Here is a 25,509-nt window from a genome sequence, read left to right on the forward strand (position 1 = left end):
CTCTGCTCTGCAGTGAATGGGTGCCGTCAGAATGAGAGTCTAAACATAATTCACAACTACATAATTCACAACTAATCCAGTTAATCTTGTGAAACCAAAAACCGCGTTTGTAAGAAACAAAGACACCAAGAAGTTTTAAACATTAAACAGTTGATTCTGGCTAAAATACGAGTCCATAATCTATTGATAATGTGTTCTGGTCTGAATCAGGTGAGAAATCTGCACAGATCAAGCACCGGATGTTGTGGCTGGGTTTTGATGTGAGAGATAACAGGAGTGTTATTATGGATTATGGACTCATATTTTAGATCTTAATGCTGGATTTGTTTCAGCTTTTGTCTTCTCCAGATGTTAACTGATGGACTGGAGTGCTGTGGATTACTGTGATGTTTTTATCAGACTCTTAATTCTCATGGCACCCATTCACATCCATTGGTGAGCAAGTGTTGCAATGCTACATTTCTCCAAATCTGATGAAGAAACGAACTCATCTACATCTCAGATGGGCCGAGGGTGAGCAGATTTCCCTCAAATGTTCATTTCTGGCTGAACTACTCCTTTAGATCAGCTACATATTTGACCAAACACAGCATCTCTGTTGTGATCAGCGTCCCCTCCGACAGCTCTATAGACAGATGGTCTCCAGGTTCACTTCAGGTGTTCGTCCGGCTCTCTAGTGTCACCCATAAGATCTCTAGCTCAACCGGTTTTGGGTTTCCACTATAAGCAGGGCCAGAAGCCGCTCACCTGTGCAGCGTTGCCTGGCTACACTCATCTTTAATTTAACACGGCAGGCCCGAGTACAGACGGCCGCTTACGCCTCGCTCTTCACCATGCAGGAGTCCGAGAAGACGATGTGCGACCCAGAGCCCCTGGAGAACGCAGAGGCCATGAGTCCAGACACGCAGGACTCTAAAGGACCGGCGGGGGACGAGGAGAACCTGGGACCCGTCCCGTCGGCACCGCCGCTTCCCCAGGAGCATACTCCGTGTCCGAGGCCCAAACTGGTGTTTCACACACAGCTCGCACACGGGAGCCCCACGGGACGCATTCACGGCTTCACCAACGTCAAGGAGCTTTACGCCAAGATCGCAGAGGTCTTCAACATCTCCGCTTCTGAGGTACAGCGAGTCTTTGCTACTCTATTTTTGGGGGTCAAAGGTAAACGCTTCTGGTCTAAAGAGAGATGTTTGGGACATTCGTTTCTTGGGAAGTATGTTGGAGTGCTTGTGTTCCTTGTGCTTAAATTAATTTGCTAGATAATATATCACCATCACATTAGTTGTCTTGATCATTATGCATATAAACATTTATAATATATATATATATATATATTTATCTCTGTCACTAAATTATGTAAAAATATTTTCATGTATGCCTGTCACTAGTTAATAAAAAATCAAGTAAATAAATAAATGTTACATCTTCAAATATGTCAGTGGTTAGAAGTTGTTGTTTTTTGGTATATGCCAGTGGCTAGTAAACAATAAATACTTGAATTCAACACATTAATTATTAAAAATAATAAATAAAAATGGTAAATGTTTTCAAATTTGCAAGTGGCTAGTAAAGTTAAACAAACAAACAAACAAACAGACAAACAAATAATGAAATAAATGTTCTCCTACATCTACTATTAAACTGTTTCAACAAAAAACTTTTTATTAAATTAAATAGCTTGAACAATAATAATAATAAAAAACTATTAAACAAAACAAAATTCCAATGTTTTAATTTTGTGTTTTAACATTACACTGCTTTATATATATATATATATATATATATATATATTATTATTATTATTTAGTTTTTTAAATGAACATACCAAAATGTTTTCTCAAATACCTGAGAACTTACCTGAACTTTCTGGAAAGTATATTTTTATTCCATCAATTAGTTGAATACTTGCGTAAATAAATAAGCTTTGTATGTTGTATGTAATATATAGATTTTAATATAAACATACTGATTTTTTAAACGTATTCGCGTAAGTATTTATATAAACTATAAAAAGAGTCAAACTATTCATAAAAACGTATTAAACTACTATTTATTAACCAAAAACACTTAACGATAAAAATCACACAGACTTTAGGAGAAAATGTCCTTCAGGAACTTGTTATCAAGGATCAAGGTCAAGGCGGGAAAAATTACGTTTTTATCTCAAACCGAACAGTATGAAAAAGTTTAAATGATCACGTGAACAGTTAAGCGTTAAAACCGATCCTTACTTACATTTATTTGTGTCTAGTAAATATTTTAATGGAAATTAACAAGGAGACTCGCGCCTGAATGCTAGCAAAGCAAACATCTGTGAACATTGTAATACGAATACAAATAAAGTTTTAATCAACGTAGAACGATGCTAACTCCATATTGACACACAATATTAGTTATATTGGAGAGTTACCGTGAAAGTACTAGTTAACCGCCACAGCTCTAGCGTGTGTGGTGCGCGTGACTGGGACCACGCGCGCGCGCTCACGGTGGAAAAAGCCGTTAAGGTTCTGCTCTGGTGTCTGTTTTTTCTCTCAAGATCCTCTTCTGCACGCTGAACTCGCACAAAGTGGACATGCAGAAGCTGCTGGGCGGTCAGATCGGTCTGGAGGACTTCATCTTCGCGCACGTGCGGGGAGAAACCAAAGAGGTGGAGGTCGTCAAAACCGAGGACGCGCTCGGCCTGACCATCACCGACAACGGCGCGGGATTCGCCTTCATCAAAGTGCGTTGACCAGAGTAACCATGGTAACCGGCTAACGGTCTCCTGGAAAACTAGTGTTGAGAAGAGTAACATTTGAGCTCCCGCGAAAAAACAAACAAAAATAAACAATAAAAGCAAAACAAAAAAAGAATGAATGAATGAAATAACTTTGGAGATTTTTTGAATAATTACGACCAGTTTGGTACAATTAAGAAGTTGACCCTTTAAAATGAAAATAGAACAAAAATTACAGAAAAAAAAGAAATAATGAAATCAACCAATCAATTAATCAATAATACTTTAGGAATAATTTTGTATGGAATATTAAAAATCTTAACATTTGAGCCCCCGAAAATACAATAAATAAATAATAAAAATTATATATCATTATATATATATATATATATATATATATATATATATATATATATATATATATATATATATATATATATAATTTCTATCATGTTGTATGTTGTTTATATATATATATATATATATATATATATATATATGTATATATATATATATATATATATATATATATACACAACAAAATAAAAACAAAAGCAAATATGAGAATGAATGAAATAACTTTGGAATATTTTGGACCAGTTTAGGAATATTAAGAATTTGAGTCTACAAAATGGGAAAAAAATAAAGAAAAAAAATTAATAAATCAGTCAATAATATTGTAGTAATATTTTTGGGGCAATATTGATTCTTAACATTTGAGCCCCCAGAAAAAAAAAAAAAATGCAATGAATGAAATAACTTTGGAACATTTGGGTGTAATTACGGACCAGTTTTGGAAAAAAGTTTGGAATATTGAGAATCTTAATCTAAGCTCCTAAAAAAATTATAATAAAAAGGAAAAAAATTATAATAAAATGTAAATTATATATATATATATATATACAGTATATACAATAGAATAATAAAAAAAAATAGAAAAAATAAGAGAATGCATGATTGAATGAATGAAATGAGTTTGGGAATGTTAAGAAATTGAATTAAAATACAAAAAGGGAGGGGGGGGGGGTAAGTTAAATTGCACAAACAGCATGCATTTTGCAATGAAATGTTACTTCTGCATGGAACTTAAACTATATAAATACATATACAATAACAAAAGAAGTAGAAAAATTAAACAAAGCAGTTAAAAATACAATTAAGTTATAAAACAGTTACAAGCTTGTAAGAAAAACAGTGTATTTAAATGTAAAACAAAATAAAAAACAAAAATACACCAGAATCGATAAAATATCTCTATTTTATATTATTTTATTATGTTTTACATGATTATGCAATAGATGTTTGCATATGTTTAAGAGGATAAAGGAAGGCAGCACCATCGACCGACTAAAGACGGTGTGTGTCGGCGATCACATCGAGGCCGTTAATGACCAGAGCATTGTGGGATGTCGGCATTATGAAGTGGCGAAGATGCTGAAGGAGCAGCTGAGAGGAACACCGTTCACCCTGCGTCTGGTCGAGCCCAAGAAAGCCTTCGGTGAGTCAAGCAAACACATCTGACGCTTCGTCAGAAGATCCACACCTGATGCCAAACATCTCAGACACATCCACTCACACTGGAGCTTATGTTTAGGAGAACAGCGCCATCGTGTGTTCACACTATATTAGAGTAGCGTGCTAATGAAAAATTATAATAACAATATATTATTTTATTATATACATAATATGTGATTAAAATAATTATTTTATTAAATCATTGCACATGTATTCATTTAAAAATGTACCATATAAAACACAATTATTTATATTTACGTTTAAAACATTTAATGTATGTAGTATGTTAATCATTGTTTTGTTAGCTGTAAACATATTTATTTATAGAATATTATTTAAATGTTTACACACACATACACACATCTCATTAAAATATTTACACACAGCATATTAAGAAATTAATTTAAAACAAATTGTTGTGGTCTTATATTGACGAGTGGAGCGCCACCGTGTGGTCAAACAGTGGAAAATAAATGTAATTTAAATTTGCAAAATGCGTTTAAAAATATAAGTATTCTATGTTTTTTTTAAAGAAATATGGGATTTGAGTCATACATAACTATAGTTATTTAAACTAAATAAAGTTTGTCAATACAAACTTTCAGTTGGCCTGAGAAAGCCGGACCAGAAAGTTTGATGGTTTTCAGTCTAAACTCTTTTGAAGTTTAAAGTAGCTTTAAAAGCTTAGAGTTTGAATGTTTTGAAGGCAATACAGTCTGTCAGAGATAGATATATATTTAAATATTTAATATATAAATGTACAACATAAAAAAAAGTATCAAAATATGTAGGCTAATGTTGAAGACAGTCCTTTTGTCTTAAACAGCCGAATTAAAACATAAAATAACATTAAATTAATAAAATCTAAATGCTGTGATTAAATGAAAAATTTGTTTTGAATCTCCTACTTGACCAGAAATATATATTTAATAATAAACGCATATTTACATATTTATTGTTATGAGATCTATACTATTCATTTACGTTCTATGTGTATTTTATAGAGAGAGTAGGCCTAGCCTACGTTATGTGTAGCCTACTATTAACATTAATTTATAAAAAATGTATTTGTTTATTTTATATACAAGAAAAACACATTAGCCTAGCTTTCAGAAAGGTTTCAGCAGCTCTTGAACACAAACAGGCCATTTAATCAGATTTATATCGTTATGTCACAGTGACCTCAAATAACTGTGAACTCTTGAGCCTGAAGAGGACATTTCCTCAAATTGTACTGTAAATAAGTTCAGTTTTAAAGACCGACATCGACGGAAAAGCGCCATTAATCAAGGAAGCGTCGGAAGGTTTAACAGGAGCTGCTTGAGAAAGCAGGTTCAATGCATTTGAACCGCGTCTTTATGAACTACTAGCCTTCATAAACGAGCTAGTAATTAGCCCTCGCGCAGGTCTGAGTAATTACAGACTCAAAGCAGTAAATAGTGATAATTAGCTGAAGCGCGCGCACAGCAGCCTCTGCTGTCGGTGACAGACAATTACTGCCGTTAATAATTGAAAGGCCTTTGATTATCATTATAGCATTAGCTAATTGGATGTTTTCGAGTGATGGATTAGCCTTTGTGAGAGAAGCGCGCGCTCAATCCCCTCACTGTGTTTGTACATAGAAGATCAAAGGAACAAAAATGGCCGCCACTGGCTAATTTTCGGCTAATGCATACCTTAGCAAGCCGTGTCTTGCTAAATAACTAAAAAAGGAGTGATTCCTGGCTACTCTTCAATATAGCACCACAATAGTTTAGTATAGCTTTTATGCTGTAGCTATTTTAAAGCGATATTGTCTTTTAAAATTGGGTTAGTGAAGTTATCCTTTTGTTTGTGGCTTGTAGCAAATCTAACTCCTGTTTTAAAGGTTTAGCTTGACTGTAGTTGAACTATTATTGTAAATTAAAAGCATATACAAATTACGGGGACAACTATACTATATATATTATTCTACTGTTTACTGATTATTGTTATATCATAATAAAGATAAAGATATTAATTAAATAATTTAATTGTTAATTTATGTTAATATATAATACATATTAATTAGTGATGTCAAATGGTTAATCATGATTAATTGATTTAAATTAATATAAATTATATATATATATATATATATATTTTTAAATGCTGTGCATCAGTGATTCATTATTTTGATTTGCCAGAAAAAAATATTTTGTATCATTATTTAATATAATATTATATCATAGTTTTAGTAATTTGTTTTTGTCATTTTGTTAGATTTTGTTCCACATCTATATAGTTTTCATTCCTTTTTATTTTTCAGTTTTAGTTTTAGCTATTTCAGTACATGAAGTAAAACAAAACAGAAATCGATTGATGAAATTATATATTATTAAATATCATGCTTACATTTACTGTAATCCCAAAGCGGATATGAGTCGCGTGATTTCTCATAATTTTTTTTCAAAGCCATAACAGGAAACAGGAATTCATCAATCGCTCTCTTGATGATTCAATCTGTTTCTTCCGTTGCACCCACATCATAACAGATGGCGATCGCTAATGCACTGAAGCGATTGAGAGGTTGAGTGTGTTTGTGTTTGTGTTTGTGTCGATCAGATATGATTGGCCAGAGGACGCGAGCACCAAAGTCCAGCGAGGGAAAAATGGTGAGCGGGAAAGAGACGCTGCGGCTGCGCTCCAAAGGATCGGCTACGGTGGAGGAAATCGTGAGTCAGGCTGCACATCCCAGGCCTTTTCAACCTTAATCTTGCTCTCCATCTTCAACCATTTGTCTTTCAACAGCCCAATGAGTTCGAAGACAAGGCCATCGAGAAGGTCGACGACCTGTTGGAGAGCTACATGGGGATTCGTGACCCCGAGCTCGGTGAGATTCTTCTGAGATTTGGACGTTACCGTAAAAGGCCTGTGCGACTCGAGCAGAACCTCTCTGTAATTCCCATGAATTCGGTGCATTTCATCACAAGCTTCATTGGAAGCATTCCATGGCCTCCTGGGAGCCACTCGTTCCAAAAAAAACGAATTATAGGAAATAGTTCACCCAAATTAGCTGGCAATTGACTCATCCTCAGGTCATCCGAGATTTAGCAGGTTTTAGTTTCTTTGTCAGATTTGGAGAAATGTAGCAATGCATCACTTTCTCTGAAGTGAATGGGTGCCGTCAGAATGAGAGTCTGATAAAAGCACCACAAGTAATCCACAGCAGTCCATCAGTTAACATCTGGAGAAGACAAAAGATGAAACAAATCCAGCATTAAGACATTTTTACCTCAAATGGAAGTCCATAATAACACTTCCTCCAGTGAAAAAGTGTTCTGGTCTGAATCAGGAGAGAAATCTGCACAGATCAAGCAGCGTTTAAACCGCTCTAAACAAATTTCACTGGAGGAAGTGTATTTGAGTTAAAAACATCTTAATGCTGGATGTGTTTCAGTTTTTGTCTTCTCCAGATGTTAACTGATGGACTGTGGATTATTGTGATGTTTTTATCCGCTGTCTGGACTCTCATTCTAATGGCACCCATTCATATCCATTGAGGAGACACTGATGCATTGCTAATTCTCGATCTTGTGTCCTACAGCGACTACCATCGTGGAGGCCGGGAAGAACAAGAAGAGCCCAGATGATTTCGCAGAGGCGCTCGACTCTGTTCTGGGTGACTTCGGCTTTCCTGACGTCTTTTTAATTGATGTTTGGGAAGCTTTGGGAGACGTGAAGAATGGACGCATTTAGAGGTAATGCCTGACCTAAGATATTTTGAAGGGAAAAAGTTCTTCCTTTTTTGTCCTGTAGTAATTTTTACATAAGTATGATTTTTGTACATTTTAATTTTTTGTATTTAAATATAAATTTAATATATAAATATATTATAATATATATATATATATGTCAAATATAAAAAAATTAATTGTTTAAATATAATTATAATATTAATAAATTCATTTTATATATATATATATATATATGTATATATTTTACTTATTGTTTTTTTTCTTCTGATCTTTCATTTAACGATTAATTTGCATTGCCTCAAATGTGCGGCAGTTTTCATAAATCGTAAAAAAGAATAAAAGTATATTTCGGTAATTGAGGGCTTCAGACGAAGAACCATATAAGTCCATATTTTCAATTTTTGAATAATACATTTTTTTTTAATTTGGACTCTGAATATTATATTACTTTTTTTTTTTTAATTGAAGATAGACAACAAAATCTTCCCAATTCTAATGAGATAGGATTTTTTAGTATCAATCTTAAAAATAAAAAGTTAGAGTAATTTACATTTCTGGAATGTGGAAGAACAGTATATGTCCAGTTAATGTGGAATAACAGTATAAGTCCAATTAATCATATCAATTTAAACCACTGGAGATTTAATTCTTTTATCTTAGTTTTAATACAGTAACAGAACCTTAAAGAAAATATTAAGCATTTATTTCTTTCAATTTCTTTTATTTTTTGCCAACGTAAATCACAGAACAAAAACGCGGACAATACGGTACGAACAATGAACAATACATAGGCCTACTTATAGTACAGAAAATAAACGTCAGTACAAACAAACCGTACATACTTACAATAAACAATACATACAAACAATAAACAGTAATAACGGTAAACAATACATATTTACAATACAGACATACATCATCTTCATTCCATGCTGGTTCCATATGCTAGTTTACCATATATGTCTTCCTTTTTTTGGTTCTAAATAAAATAAAATAAATACCTATATATTACTATTATACAACATAAGATAAGGCATACAAGATAAGCTACAGCTACTTTTATGATTCATTTCACACAATATACACAATATATCCCACCTTTCCCTGCACATGACCTACACATACCAGGCTACTCTTCACATTCTAATGTCCCATAAAGTGCTTGGGCCTCCGCTGGCATGTAGGCTAGCATTTTCATAAGGTCATGGTGCTTCTCCTTCTTGATGGGCAGAGGGTCCTCATAAGCACGAGCATACGTGGTGGAAAACAAGGGAGCTGGAGGTGGTTGATTCTTCCTCTGTTTGGTGATCAGCCAATGCTTCCATCCCTCGTAGAGGCTGTGGCTCCCTTTTGTGTGGACACACCATGGATCAGTAGCTGAAATCATGATTCAACAAGAAATTCAATAAAGATTCTTCCTTCACGCACATATCCCCAACACTGTTAATCTCAGAAAACCAGTTTAGTTTTAGTCTAGTTCTTTAGTTCTTTAGTTTTTTACCTGTCACTTTCAACCACATCATGGATGTGATTAGGAAGCCAGGTGGATGCTTTAATGTTGCATCAGGGAGCTGCCTGAAGTCCGCACATTTCATGTCAATTACTTTAAATGGATGCAGCTGCCTGGCTCCACGGATCATCTCGGCGACATCGCTGGGGGTGTGGAGTGTGGACACCTTACGCCTCTTGTCCAGCGTGGCAAATGAACGGTCACAGGGAAGGAAGGAGTGACCAGACACCATGAACTTCTGCTCTATCTGACTGAAGTACCCTCTAGATACGAGTAGGGCCATGAGATTTAGGACTCGCCAGTTGTTGTTCTGCCCACAGCATCGGTCACTATAGATGATGAGCTTCCGTTCCTTTGCCTGGACTAGGGGAGCGAAAGATGTTTCTGCCCACTTCAAAAGACAGCTTGCCACCTCGATGGAACCTCTGCGAGCGATGCCCTCATGCCAGAGGCACATTGTAGGAGGTTTGTCAATGCCCATCTCCTGGATACAGAGGTTGTAGTTGGCCAGCTGCCGTTGATAGTACACGTTGGAGTGTGTCAGGTTTGGCGTGAACACTACCCCCTGCATGTCAATGCAAATGACATGGCAGTCATCATTGGTTTTGGCCCACTCTGTGTCAGCCTGCAACTGGGTGTACGCTTTTTCGCTTTCCGGTGGTGAAGCTCACTCTCGGCTGCGATCTTCAACCTTTCTCCATCTGTTGTAGCAGCTACTAATTTTGAGAACAGGGCGTCACATTTTGCACAAGTATCACTTCTTGGCTGCCCAAAACTGAGGTTTTGCTGCTTGAAGATGTCCCTATAGAGCCAGAACTTTGCAGTGGATGCTGGATTGTTTTCCTTGTATAGGCGGAACATGCGGAGCAGGTTTAAATCAGGACTCAGGTACTCCCTCTCCACATCTCCCTTCATCCGTGAGTAGTGGTTCAGTTGGCGTGGGAAGCTCAGGATGTGCTCTCTTATCCCCTCTCTCACTGCAGGATGAATGCTATGAGGCCTAAAAAATAAACAACACAACTCATGAACAAGGGAAATATAATAAACTGGTCTGTTTTGCACAATTGCATCGTTTCTGTGACAATAAAATTTAATATAATTGTAAACTTTTCTCTAAACTATAGGATTTTGTTTTTCACAAACAATCATTAAAGGGATACTTCAGGATTTAGCATTTAGCTTTGTATTAGTAGAAAACCAGTAGTATTTTCGAATTACCATGCTTTCTTCCCTCATATCCCCCTGAGATGAGAGATTTATGTATTTTTTGTCTGGAAAAAATCCTCAGATGATGCAAAAATTGTCATTGTTTACATGCACACCTTTTGTTTCAATCTAACTGAATTCATTCTGATTGGTGAATCTAAATGTTATGTTTACATGAACGCTAAACATGTGATTGATTGATGTGTGCGTTTTAGCATTGCAAAGAAAATTCCCGCTCCTCCGTGAGAGACACGAGACCCGTGCGTCTCACAGGTGTTGCTCACCAGTAATCACGCCACCGGCCTCGCGCCGTTCTGCCGCGGCCCTCAGTCTCGTCCTGCTCGCCACAGTAAACACAGTGAATGGCAACTGTAGAACGCAAAAGCGAATCCCGGACATTTTGGCCAATCTTAGCACTTTACCTCTGATATCGATCTCAAAGTGCAAGAATATGTTTCCTGACTGGGCAACAACAGTGAGCTGAATCCTAACCATTACAGTTTGTGCATGCTGGCGTTATAGGGTGGCAAGGCACCCGACGCCCTATAATGCCAGCGTCCAGTGCACCATTAGATCAGGCAATGTTGTAGGGCAACTGATGCTGACATTGGTGCAGCTTTAAAAACTAACAGGACGAGAGCATGAGGTCCTTCAAGATTTTTTTTTTTACCTGTTCTTATGTTTTCCTCTGAAGTCCTCTAATGGAGACCTGACTACCTGCTCTGTTCCCTCAGACTGACTGCCTAACTTTTCTTGAATAACCTTTTCAAAGATCAGTAACTTTAAATAAATATGTTATGGACAATGTATTTAATTAAAATCATGCATGTAATAAAAAGTTAACAAATGGAAAAAGCTAGGCTGTATAAAACTTGCCTGTAGGCGACTGTTGGTCAGTTGAAAGACTGACATAAATGTGAGCTTACAAACAGCAAGTCTTTGGCCTCCTTGTTGCATATGGTACTTGAAGGTGTACTTCCTCTTTGTATTCTCAGTGTCGGGCCCACGTGGTCGTCTGCGACTCACCTTGTGCTAGAAGTAAAAAGACATATTGGGATGATCAGTGATCAGGCACATATGCAGTCTTAGTGAATTAAAGGCATACAGTAGTATTCAATTCACTGGTTATTTCATGGGCCTACATTGTAATGCATTGCATACTGTTGACATGATATGGTCATGAATTGCTTAAGTTAGCATACCTGCATACCAGCTGGGCTGCACCTAAAGCGTTTCGATTAATTTCTCCGTGGTTATAAGGAGTAACTTAGAGACATGTTTAAAACGTCCCCTGAATCCTAATTTTCTCAGCTTTCATATCGACCCATTCATGACTTGAGCCTTAAACAGAGTGAGCTATATGAATGAACTGTAGTAGACGACGCCCAGTAGCCTACACGCCCCTCTGACTGTAACCGCTAACTTTATGTAGATACTTTGTATACGGTTTTTCACTCACCTCTTTTGGTGGACATTTTCCTCGTTTTTGCTCTCCTCTCCGGTTCACATATGGCTTCCCAGCATCCCTCAAAGACTTCCTTGCTCTGTCCTTCCATTCATTCATGTTCGCTCTCCTTTTTTTTACCGACGTTTCGTCTATTAATGTCCGCAGCGGACATGAAAGCAACCGGCGTCTCCATTTTTCGTTAGTGGACATAAACGGTTTTTCCGCGTGAGACTATTTTAAATTCAGAGTTTTGGTCGCGCGAACAGCCCCCAAAGTGATTCTGTATACAAAGTGGCACACATACATTGAAGTCACATGGTTATCTCAATTTTTGTTTTTTTGGACTTATACTGTTGTTCGTCGCATGTACTCAATTATTGCTGTTTATTTCATTGTTGTACATAGCAGATTTATTTAATTAAAAAATATTAAACATTTTCAATTACTGGAATAAAACAGCATATAAATATAAGATGAAAAACCTACAAAATAATTTTGAAAATGCAGAAATGTTGTACAACAAAATAACTTGGAAAAAAAAGTAAGAAATAATCCAATATAAAAGTATTAAAACAAAAACTGTGATAAAACTGAAAAAAGATGAAAAGAAAGGCTAATTTAAAATATTAATAAATACCATATAAATATGTAAAAAATATAATTAAATATTAACAATTAATATGATTCTTCCAATTTAATTAGTCCTTAAAAATAATTACTTCCGAATGGCTGTCAATGGAGATGCATGTAAAGTTACGCAATCTACCAGCACACGGAGAACACATAAAGCCGGTAATCTCAGGAGGCGTTTATTTACGGGCAGCTTTCAAACACAGACACACTTACAGAAAACCATTAGTGTCGTCTTACTTCCTGACGCTGGACAAACTTCATGCTAATGCTATCTCACACCAGCACATGCTTTTCCTCATCTGTGTTTTTCAGAGAACGTAAGACATCTGAGAGAAATTCAGCTTGATTTGTGACATCTGTCATCTGTTTTCATATACACAATCCTCCCAGTTCCCACGCTAATCCTGAAGACCGGAGAACGTCAAGGTATTAGCGGCTAATCAGCACGCTAACGCAAACATTCAAGTCTGTAGAGTAGTATAAAGTAGGTCAAATTGTATTTCCCACCAATGTATATAGCTAACAAGGGTGTAAAGTGTTTAACATTTATTAATTTGACTTTTGGAAGTATTATGATCAAATGTACGTTAGCTTAGCTTAGCCTAGCTTCTGTTTGTTTTGCCGTCTGTTGTGTTATTTATAAATACATCGTGTTACAGGTGAAATGAATGATCTTTTACGATTAATGACAGATCATGTGACACGATTAGCTTGTGTATATAAAATAATCAAATATTTAATCAATTCTATGCAGACATTCAATGTGTATTTGACTTGAAAATGTACTACAAAAATGTACGTACCTGTTGTAGACGACTGATATTTGAATGTGTGTAAAGATTAAAAATATACCACAAATGGACTTTTTGTGCATTCACAATTAATTCACATTGAAGAGAGCCACCAAAATGGCTCCTAAATCTCCTTTAGTCACTGTGAAATCAAAATTACCACTATTTACTCTGTTAAAAACCAGTTTTTGGTCTTATAGAGTCCAGAAGTAAAAACAGCAGAATTCCTTGTGAAAAACTACATTACCCATGATTCTGCAGAAAAATTCCACCAATCAGAGAATGGTGACAAAAGCTCCGCCCACTGCGTGAATGATGCAACCTTTCTATGCTCTCAAACTACTTCAATATTTGTTTTATATACATATATATATATATATATATATATATATATATATATATATATAAATTCACAATAAAATGTACGTTATTTCCATACAATACATATTTTTAAACCAATCGTTTTCTATTTTGTCATCGTTTCTAATTTGACACATTCATAATTCGTACTTTCCATCAAATATACTTAGTTTTTTGTCTGATTTTCAAATAGTTTTTTGTTTTCAATCAGAGATTTGGGATTTACATCATAGCTTGTTGGTTTGATTGTGGCTTTTAACTCTTTACCGAAAACTTGAAAAAAACAAAAACACGATCCTTCAATCATTGGCCAACTGATAAAAATCAAGCCCCGCCTACTTTTCCACTCTAAAACCAAATTTAACATGGTTTATTTGCAGCTAGTCTTGCTCATGCTTGTTTAGCATTAACATTGGTAGCTGTGAATTGGCTGCAGAACGAGGAAACTGATATTAATCTAGTTTGCGATACTGATCCCTACTTGTTTTCCTGTTAGCCAAGAACACAACCACAAGAAAGAAGATCATGATCATGATAGACTGTGATCAAAAACCCCTTGCTTGTAGCCTAGTTGTGTTTACAGGCTATTGAGAAGTCGCAGACGCCAGACGTTCACTGAGTCCAAAAAATGTTTTGTGTACACTAGCTGATAAGCTTCTGTTCAAAGGGTACACCAAAAATGATCTCAATCAAAGATGCAAATACTTAACAGAACAATTGGCCAAAACAATCCAAACACAAGAGGACTGAATTATGATTTTATGCAGCAATGCTTGGATTTACATGCAGTATAAATAAGAAATCAAAACAGATCATTCACACTGACAGCGTCTGATGCTAACCTTATGCCTACTCGCACAATAATAATCAAATTTGTGCTAGTTATGATACATGTTTGATTCCTCAAAAGACAAGAAACCAGCAATAAACCAGAATCGGCTTTGTTGCCATTTTATCTAAGTGTGTGGTCCTCATAGTCTTATCTGAAAGGAAAAGGAGGGTGTTTGCCCGGGAAGTGAGCCAAAACTTCCTTGTTGTCCCAAAGCAAGTCCATTCCAAAAATGCCAATACATTTTAGCTTTAAATCAGAGTTAATTTTGTGGTTTACCTCTTAGTTGGTTGGTTGGTTTGTTGCATTTAACTCTTTAAAAAAATCCCTTTGGGAAAAAACACTCGAGGAACCACTGAAAGTGGGCGGAACCTACTGTGCAAAGGCTCCACCTACAAAATTACATCACATATTTATTTTTCAACTGTGTTTCACCTCATAGTTGGTTGATTTGGTTCATGGATTGGTTTAACTCTTAAACAAATGGGAAATTAATGCAAAAAACTACATTAACTGATGGAAAGTAGGCGGGCACTATTGTGCAAAGGCTCCGCCCCCAAAATACATCAAACATGCATACTTTTCAACCCCTCCCCCTCCAACCGTCACTTTCCATCCTCCAATCACCGGCCAACTGGAAAAATCAAGCCCCGCCCACTTTCCCACTCAAGCCTGCAAGTTTCTACAGTACGTTTTCCTCGACAGCTTCGCTCTCCAAGTTCATGTAAGTTTGTAATGTCGTAAGAGCTCAAATATACACTTCTCAAACATGTACGACTAGAGAACTTCTCCACACACGAAGGGTTCAAAAGGTGGCTCATGCCTTACTTTGGGCGCCATATTAGACAGTGAATCATTAATGAAGTAGAAGATAAATGCCAGTCTTGGCTGCTAAATGGAACTAGACTCCACAGTGGCGTTCTGCACAGGTAGAGATGTGTTCTCTCGTCTGGGTTTGTCTGGATTGCGGCGGTCATGATCCAAACGGTCAATCGTCCCTCCAAGAGAGGCGCGTGTGAGTTTTCGGAAGGACGTGGAGAGCGTAGGATAGAGGCTGATGATGGAGCCGCGGGACCAGTCCATCTTGGGAGCCATGCGTTTCAGAATGGCACGTCGGAATAGGATGTAGACCCAGGGATCCAGGACCTGGTTCCCCGTCGCAAAACGAAGCCAGAGAAGCAGGCTGCGAACGTTGAGCTCGCTGCCCGACAGCACGGTCTCTGCAATAAACACCTGTTGAGAGGAAAATAACGAGGGGGTGATGAGAGGAACGCAAGAAGAAACACTGAGCGTGAGCCGACGCTTGAGCTCCACTTGAGTCAGTCAATAAAATAAACACAATCATCACAGTGCAAACATTGCCATTGTTATGGGCTTTGTCATTTCAAACCGTTTACCAAATCGAATGGATTTTTAAATGAATGTAACATCTGGAGATGTTGGACACAATTTCCAGGAACACAATGTTGATGCTAAATATTTACACTGCAAAAATATCCCGAGAGATGTGGAAAACAAATGTATTTGCTAATGTTTCAGGCATCTCTGGAAATATTTTTGGAGGTAATTCTGTCAGGTCATATTTCAGCACAAGACTAAAAGATGGAAACGAAGTCCATTAGACTTAATTAATCAACCATTCTTATTTACGCTGTGCAAATTGAGTAATTGAGTTGCCAGCAGCAAATTCTCATTTGGACACTGGAACGTTTTTATTGTTTTTTTTTTGGATGAAACTGATGAAATATCATGACCTTTCTGGATATTTTCCCAAATAGCTGCAAGATAACAAATAGGTTCGATGCTAACATAAACACTTAGCAGTAATAAAGCAAATAAAGTGCTAAAAGTATTGAGCTAGGCATTTCTAAATTCATTGACCTCTACTGAGTGTTCACTCCATAAAATACATATGCTCACGCACACACACACACATTTGGTGGAACATGACACAAAATACAAACATTTACCATGGTAAGTAAATTTTCTGCCAAAATATGATTATTTCTATAACAATTACTGCTACAAAGAAAATGTGGGAAACTGGTAATACTTAGTTTGAATTAAAATGTACACACACACAGTAGTGTTTGTGTATGTATATATATACACACTTGTGTGGTATTTTGGCAGAAACTCTGATTAGTGTGTTTGGGTGGATGATGGATGTCATTATGAATCAGCACAGAGCCAGAAGTGGTTTGAAGCATCCGATGTCGTTACTGATGAGCACGTGAGTGTGAATGGTGTTAATTCGGATCACAATCTGGATTAGCCATCAGCCTTTACTCGCCTCAGTCTAGACTCCCGACAGAGGATGTAAATCCAGGGGTCACAAATCTGATTGCAGGTGGCCAATCGCAGGTAGAACAGAACGCTATAGGGGTCGACGGCTAGCGAGGACACGACGGTCTTCAGTATGTACATCTGTCCAGAGACACAACATCATCAGACGAGGACAGAACAGCTCCAGAGAGGTATTCCTCAAATGCAGATCAATGGCTTCGAGTCCAAGCTGTTTATTTAACTATGGGATCTGTGGCTTATCCTAAATAAATACCACTTTTGCATACTATGACAACATTTCTGGACAAAGAATAAAAATGTTAGTTACACAAGTAATATTTAAAAAAAATTTATTAAATAGTTTGTGTAAAAAGGGATGTAAATTATGTTCACACAATAAATGTTTCTTTTTATTTTATAGTTTGTTTCCGTTGTATTTGTAATTCATGCGAGGAAACAACAAAATATGAATGTAAAAATATTAATGTATCTTATATTTCTGTAATGGATTTTCATAGTTTTAGAAGTGAAAAACAATCAAATCTAAACATAAAGGGCAGATTAGGATGATAATAAAAATAAATAAATACAAAACAATTTTAATGTAAAATATTACAAAAAATACCTGTAAATTCTGTACTGATTTCTATATTTTAAAGTTTAAAATTTAAAACGCTCGTACACCGCTACAGTGTTTAATGTTTTGTAATACATGTTAATTTTATTAAATAAAATAGAAACATATTAGTTGCATTAAATAGAAATATATCACAGAAATGTATTTTTTTTCAATTTTTTTGTTAAAAAATAAATAAATTTTTATGTAATATAGATAAATAAAAGAACAATAAAAGCTATACACAAATAGCCATTTTATAAAAAAAAATATGTATATATATATATATATATATATATATATATATATATATATATATATATATAAATTTCATTATTTATAAAAAATTGCATTTATAATATATGCATAAAAAATATGCATATATTGCATATATATATATATATATATATGACGAGTGGCGAGTGGCTAACAACGAATTTACATTTTGTTAAAAATAGGATATATGTGTTTGTTGGTGAGGACTTCCTGTTCTTCCCTTCTACAGGAAATAGCTCTTTCTCATCTGTCTTATCAGCAGTCCTCACACGACTCCATGTTCCTCGACTGGCAGAACACGAACAGTTTCCTGTGCGAGAAACCTGACGTGTTATTAGACGAGAAAAGCGTCCAGTAGCGCACCTGCGTCGCGTGCTAGTGTTACGATCAACAAGACTGAAAACAAGCAGCGTCACAAACAATTATAAGCGATCCGGACGATTACAGAAAGCAATTCTTGTATCATCACGAGATCAGTCGAGTTGAGACTGTTCCAAACCTAGTAAGCTGCTTACACAGGTGCTATTTTAAGACCAAATTGTAATGACTTGTCCCAGAATGCATTGCACTGCATTGAGTTAAATGAAAAACAAATACAAAAAGGTGGATGGGATACTGAAAGGTTTCAATGGAAAAGGCAATCGTTTGCTCAATGCATGTATTCTTATGCTTATTAGAGTATCGCACTGTTAGCTTAGCCACACGCTAACGCAAACTCCACTGGAATCAATTGTGAAGCGATTTGTGTAGCATTAGCAAGTTCAGCTCAATCGACAGCATTTGGGGCATTAATGTTGATTACTTTACAGCTTTCAACTTTAAAAGCATCCCTTATTTTCTTATTATAAATATAAATAAATAAAATAGAAAGGTTACAGTGAGGTGCTTATGAATTTTAGAGGATTAAACAAATTTTATTTCATAAAAACACTTTTATTCTGTTCAAGCCTGTGTGTTATTTGAGCTGTAAAGCTGCTTGAAAACTATTTTACATTCATTTAATTATATTACCTAATGGAAGAATTGTTTTTATAATAATAATAATTATTATTATTATTAATGTTATTAGGTTATGTTAATCATATTACTTAATGCAAGAATGTTTAGGCAGATAATAAAAAAAATAAAATAATAATAATTTTAATTATTAATAATTTTGTAATATTACCATTATTAGTAGTAACAGCTGAAGTAGTAATTTTATAATCTTTATTAATAGGTCAATTTAATTATAATACTTAATCGAATCATTTTATATAAATAATATAATAATCTTCCCCTTTAGTTATACACACTTTATATATAGAAAACGATGGAAAGTGGACATTAGATTTGTGGTAATCAATATTATGCTGTACTCGCATTGAACTGCCTACTTGGTTACAATGCCGCCTACTTTGTAGGCAATCTTACTAGGTTTGTAAACAGTTACTAGCATCTCATTTTAGTCCGTTTTTTCAACACACGTAGCATTTGTCAATTGTCCATTCAGTTCAATCACTCACCAGTAGAGGGCACCAGCAGACGGAGGCGATGGCCATGATTAAAATCAGCTGCACCATCATCTCCACTTCATAGTCTCGTCTCCGTTGAGAACTGTCCTGTCCGCAGCACACCTTCAGTAGGGTGACGACGCTCACCGTGTTGAGCAGGAACGACACGGCTAGCGACAGCAAACCCACGAGCGAGAAGATCAAACCGAAGGTCATCTCCAGCGGTTTGGAGCTGATGTTGAGGAAGCACCAGGAACCAGGGATCTGGAGATGGTAGCTTCCCAATCCGGCCAACGGCAGGAGACTGATGCAGCCGGCCGTGACCCAAACCATGACCACCGTCAAACATGCTCTGCTGCTGGATTTGGCGGTGCAGCGCGCGAAGGGTCGGTTGATGCCTACGAATCGCTCCACGGCCATCGCGGCGCCGAGAAGCAGCGGACAAAGGCCGTAGAAGACCATCGACATGCCCATGAAGTTGCAGAAGTGGCAATGAGGGTCCAGTTGGCGCCAGTTGAAATGTGTGATGTGGAAAGACACCACGATGGACCCGGTGACCAACAGCCCCATGAAGTCGGTGAACACCAATCCGCCGAGGAAGAGCAGGAACGAGGAGCGCGATCGGCTCTTGGTGTGGTGGAAGGTCTTGGCCAGAACCACCAAAGCGAAGAGATTGGAGCTCAAGCCGAGGCCGCTGAAGACCGCCGAGAAGTACGCCGAGGTGATGGTGTGGTTGTGAATGAAAGGCGGGCTGTTGATGGAGAAGCAAAGTGGAGTCGTGTTGCTTGGCGCTGAGGAAACCATGATGAAGACGGGTTTATTTCATGCTATGAACCTGTAATGGAGAAAAACCATTGGTGAATGCTTAATAAATGTTTTCCAAGCACTGCATCGTCCAGGATTGTGTACTAGCTCGTGACTCATTTGGTTTTGGGATATTGTTTTGCTAGCAAACGGAATAAACGAGTCACATCCCTGCGTGTGTTTTCCAAATGTCTTGTGCAATAGTACAGGACGCTTTATTCTCAGCAGACGCTCGACGGCACACAGAAACTAAAACATAGAGAGTAACGGACCAAATGTGCTCATGCAGTGTCCAGCGGCGTTTTAGAGCAAACCGCGTTAATGTCAACAGGAAATAAACCAGCCCCAAACATAACATCTGCTGAAATGTTATGTTTATATTTTTTTAATTATTAATAATCTAGAATAATGATAATAATCTTTGAGTAAGTGATATAATTAATAAAAGTAATTATTCAATTACTATGAATAATAATATTACATATTAGGTATTATTAATAATAATAATTTATTATTTATCATAATTTTGTATAGTAAAAACATTTTTGCACCAAGTAATATATTTAAACTTGTTAATAATAATAATTACAGTAAGTTTAATTTCACGTTTTATTGTTATTATTATTAAAATGATTAATAATAATAATAATAAAGTATTAAAATAATAATTGCTTTTTTTCCTTTTTTTATACTGGCCAAGCATTCTTCCATTAGGTAATATATTTATTTATTTATTAACAATAATAATAAGAATAAATAAATATTTTTATTACCATTATGAAACATATTAGGTAATATAATTTATAATCTATAATAAAACTATCATTAGATAATAGAATTAGCCTAACCTTTTATTATTGTTATTAAACAACATTCGTTATACATGCATTTTGGATTCTAACTTCTGATTGGATAAGACACATTCAAAGCTGACAAAACATTAAAGCTTATATTAATGAACCAAGCCGCTATGAAAGATTAAATTCTGATTGTTAATATTAATAAATGCAACTATTAGCTGAACATTAGTCTCTTATTAGTGTCATATTATCAATCAAGGCCAGAAGTTACAGTGCCTTTAACACCGTCTTCTCATTAATATCCCTTAAAATCACTTTAATGTGTGTCCTTGATTGCTTTATTTTGCATCATGCTAAAGCTGACACTGTAAATAATGCAAACTGATGCAAAGATCTGAAACTCTACAACATATTCTAGGGCTGCAACTAACGATTATTTTGATAATTGATTAATCTGTCGATTATTTTTACGATTAATCGATTAATCGGTTTATGTACTTTATTTTAGTTTTTTCCATTTTCCCCCCCAAGTAAATTATTAATAAATGGTCTTTATCCTTCAGCATAGATTTTTAAGAGATTTTAACCATTTTGCACTGTCATATCCTAATCAAAAATATACCTGGAGTTGTTTTATTGTGTTAGTAATCCTTTGTCGAACTCTTCTGCAATCAGAACACTGACCCATACTCTAGCAAATTTCACAAGGAGATTTCAAATAATGTTTTCACCATGGCAGTCCTTAGAGCTCCTAAAGTAGTTTAACATCCCGAACGAAGCTTATTAAGGAATCTTTCAGAACATATTTTCACGAAGAATAAGGATAAAACAGAATAAAATTGCAGTGCATTGTATTTTATTATTTACTGGAAAACAGCTTTATAGCTTATGCTGTGAAATTGTAAACAATCCTTCGAATAAAGTGCCAGTGGCATGAAACCTGAATGGAACTCACAATTTAAAGTAAAATCCATCAGAAGGTTGTCCAGAAAAAAAAATTGGACACACACAAAAAACCTGCTGTGTGAAAAAGAGCAGTGAATACTTAGAAAAAAAGTGCATTTCAAATATCTTTAAACATTTACCTCTCTCATTCAGTCATAATTAGGCTGCACGACTGAATTTTGAACTGGTAAACGACAAACTGATCACAGAACATGTTTGTAAAGCTTTAAATGTTAACTGTTAGAAAGCAATGTTATCAGCTTTTACGACTAAACATTTGCAAACAACATTGTACTGGAGAATCTGCACAAATAAAAGTCTTAGGGGCCGTTCACATATCGTGCCTAAAAACGCGTGGAAAACGCTAGGCGCACCGCTTTCTCCTTCTTTCCAAAGCGCTCGTGCAGAAGCGCCCCTGAGGCGTCTGCCTTTGCTAAGCAACCATGACGTGCTCTCTGCTTGAAGACGCGGAAATTTCAGCAAAGGATAAATGGATTTGCAGCTCAAAAAATCGCTTGCAGTAGCTCTGCTACTAAATTTATTTCAAAATGGAAATCCATATACAGCTATGATCAGCTGTTCCTTTCATCTTGACTGAGCTTTTAACGTTGTTACGGGAAAGGATGAAGCTGATTGGTTAGTTCTTGTCACATGACCCGCGATGCGCTTGCAGCATTCTGAAAAGTTGAGATGTTTTTAACTCGATGCGGTGCGGTGTTGGAAATAATGAACTTGAGCGCGCAAAAGACGCGATATGTGAACGTCCCCTTAAACAGTTCAGTAGTGCAGAGTTTACAGGTTACTCTTCTTTTTTGAAGGCTCAAAGTAAAGTACTCCCAGTCTCCCACATCCCGCTAAATGCTGCAGAGACGCTGTTCGGGAAGCACGTGACATAAAACAAGGCCAGCTATTGGCTATTCGCTACTTCTCCTGTTGTACTGGCTGAGTAAAACCTCCGGTGGCTCATTACTGCCACACTTTGGTCACCGCAGATTTGAAATATGCACGAAATGAGCCGCTTACGGCAAATAAAAGTTATTTAGCAACGAATCGATGACTAAATTAGTTGACAACTATTTTAATAATCGATTTTTATCGATTAAATCGATTCGTTGTTTCAGCTCTAATCAACCCTCAAGCTTTTGCAGAAGTTCAGTGGATCTGGATAAAAACATCCAGATTGAGCCGCATCTTCCTGAAAACACATAAATCCCAGAGGAATGTCAAGTGGATCCACTCCACTTTGGCCATTAAACATGAGTGTCTTCATCCACAAACCCGTTCAGATCGATACCTTAAGTGCCATTATTTATCATCAGGCAAAAGCCTAAACATCTCAATACATTCTTTGGTATTTCCACTCATATAATGGCCGTTATTGAGCATAAGGTGTACAGAAAGCTGAGGCTGCTGATGGTGTTTGTGTGCTTCTCTTAGCAGCGTAATTCCAAAACAAACTCCATTAGCTAAACACAGAGCTTTCCACGGTGCGCTCCTAATCAAATTCCATCAAATGAAGCCCAGAAATCAGCTCTTTGGACGTCAGCGCCTGGGAGTGGGCTGGGAAATCTGCGACTGGTTTGTATGTGTGTGCATTCACATCTTTAAAGTATTTTTAGCATTTGGCTGCATGCATGAGTGTAAAACATCAGCAAAAGAGATTATTTATGAAATATGATCACGGCTATATGCTGTTTGGTTGTATAATCGGAGTATTATATGATTCTGTATCACAGAGACTCTAGAAATGAAAGCTTCTTGCAGGAACTCTTCTTACCAAGAGCAGTTTTCAGATGTTTGTTGTGGTTTAATTTGGTGGGTTAGTTGATGAGTAATTTGGTTTCTGGGTTCTTTTATGCACCAAAACATGAGAGTTTTACAAAGAACTCAAGACAGGCCTGGATTAGATTATTGTGAAATTCATCAACAGATGATTTTTTTTTTGTGGCATATTTATTTAATGTATTTTTTACTTTTTGTGTATTTAATGCATTTTTTTTTGACTATTAGTATTTTTTCTCACCCAGCCACAAATGTGCTAAAACTCAAGATTAAAACAATGCTTAAAATATCTTAATTTATAAAATTATAGCGTATACAAAATCCTCCACCAATAACTCCTAAATGACACAAAATGTATTAATAAATTACAAATTAATGCAAATTAAATAAAAATCCGTATTAATGAACAAAAACATCGTTTATTCAACATTCATGGAATGATTTATTTCTTAAGAATTTCAGCTGGACGTTTATGTTACTTGTTTTAAAACGTTCAGAGAACATTCAAAGATAACACTATCATACGTTTGCATGTTAACATTGTTAACTTGAGAAAACAATTTTTTTTTTTTTGCTACAACGTTAGCAAAACGTTCTTAAAACACATTTTTGGTAGATGTTAATAAAATGTTGGCACAAAAACAAAAATACATGTTTTTTTGTTTAAAGTCAGTTTATAATTCTATTAAAATAACGCAAGTGATTCAAACTGAAACCGTCGGATCATATTTTAATATCATCATGTTTTACACCTTCCGAAACGTGCACTAGGCTGAAAATGCGGACTACGTTTTGCCATTGACGTTGTTTTTGCAGAAATATGTTTAACATATAGCCTAACATTCCCGCCGAGTACATCCAAACAAACAAAACACAACAGCTCTGCGACGTTTACAGCATCAACTTTAGTCGAAAGCGAAACGTTTTTAAATGGAAAATGAGTTTTACCTGAGAACGTGTGTTAAGTCCGGCGCGTGCTCCTTCAGCGTCGAGTCCAGAGATCCTCAAGCTCTGCCTCCCTTCACCTCCATCCTGAAAACTCTCTCAAACCTTCTCCAACCCCCTCAGATACACTCATGACCCTGAGGGGGAGGATAAAGAGACACCATCCCGTTCCTCCTTCCTCCGATATTCCCGGAAGAGTCCGCCAGCAACCTTCCAAGTCTACAATCAATACCAGAAACTCTCCGATAGCTTTAGTACCAACACAGTGTGGGCTGAAAATGTTCTGTGATGTTTGAATAAACAGATGGTCTCTAAACTGTCTGTGTGCGTGTCTATCAACAGCTCAAACCACTTTAATTTTGCACGAGCGGTTATTGGTTCTATAGGAAAGTGGTTTCGCATCTTTATATTTTAATAATTCACGACGGTCGAAAACGAAGAGCTTTTTAAAGCACCTGACGTCAGTGACTGTGATGATCACAAACGATCTAAAAGATACTTTGCATTCAAGTGAACAAAAACTTTAAAACATTATCTTTAGAAATAAACAACTTAGCCGTCAAACGTTCTTACATCTCGGAGACGTCTATTTGACGTCTGCACACACACACACACACACACACATATATATATATATATATACACACACACATTTTTTTTGAGTTTTTGCTCATCGTTTCCTATCAGATGTCAAATGGACGTTTAGAAGATGCCTTTATCTTATCATATTAAAGACGTCTTTTAGATGCTTTCCAGGTTAATCGATCTTTAACAGACGTCTTGCGGACATTCCTGTGCTATCTCTATCTGGGTTGTTATCTGTTCTTTTCTGACGTTCT

The 25,509-nt window shown here is 36.2% G+C and overlaps 2 protein-coding genes across 3 annotated transcripts; one reads left to right on the plus strand and one right to left on the minus strand.

Annotated features, from left to right (window-relative positions):
• Positions 1-223: 223 nt before the first annotated feature.
• Positions 224-13,605, plus strand: LOC132131281 (PDZ domain-containing protein GIPC3-like). The gene is made up of 7 exons (XM_059543309.1): positions 224-1,121; positions 2,537-2,722; positions 4,034-4,214; positions 6,815-6,924; positions 7,001-7,082; positions 7,797-7,950; positions 13,056-13,605. Exons 1-6 carry the CDS (start codon positions 834-836, stop codon positions 7,946-7,948), a joined length of 999 nt encoding a protein of 332 aa, XP_059399292.1. The 5' UTR covers positions 224-833; the 3' UTR covers positions 7,949-7,950; positions 13,056-13,605.
• Positions 13,606-15,154: 1,549 nt separating this feature from the next.
• LOC132131770 (thromboxane A2 receptor-like) lies at positions 15,155-25,058 on the minus strand. 2 transcript variants are annotated; one of them, XM_059543869.1, is made up of 4 exons: positions 24,674-25,058; positions 19,407-20,229; positions 17,017-17,150; positions 15,684-15,956 (listed from the first exon to the last, which is right to left on the minus strand). In XM_059543869.1, the coding sequence occupies exons 2-4, from the start codon at positions 20,196-20,198 to the stop codon at positions 15,824-15,826; spliced, it is 1,059 nt and encodes a 352-aa protein (XP_059399852.1). In that variant the 5' UTR covers positions 20,199-20,229; positions 24,674-25,058; the 3' UTR covers positions 15,684-15,823. The 2 variants fall into 2 exon arrangements, with proteins under 2 accessions (XP_059399851.1, XP_059399852.1); XM_059543868.1 differs by lacking the exon at positions 17,017-17,150 and having other exon boundaries at positions 15,155-15,956; positions 24,674-25,055.
• Between the last annotated feature and the right edge of the window lie 451 nt (positions 25,059-25,509).

Source organism: Carassius carassius, chromosome 48 (assembly GCF_963082965.1).
Source record: "Carassius carassius chromosome 48, fCarCar2.1, whole genome shotgun sequence".
Taxonomy (NCBI): domain Eukaryota; kingdom Metazoa; phylum Chordata; class Actinopteri; order Cypriniformes; family Cyprinidae; genus Carassius; species Carassius carassius.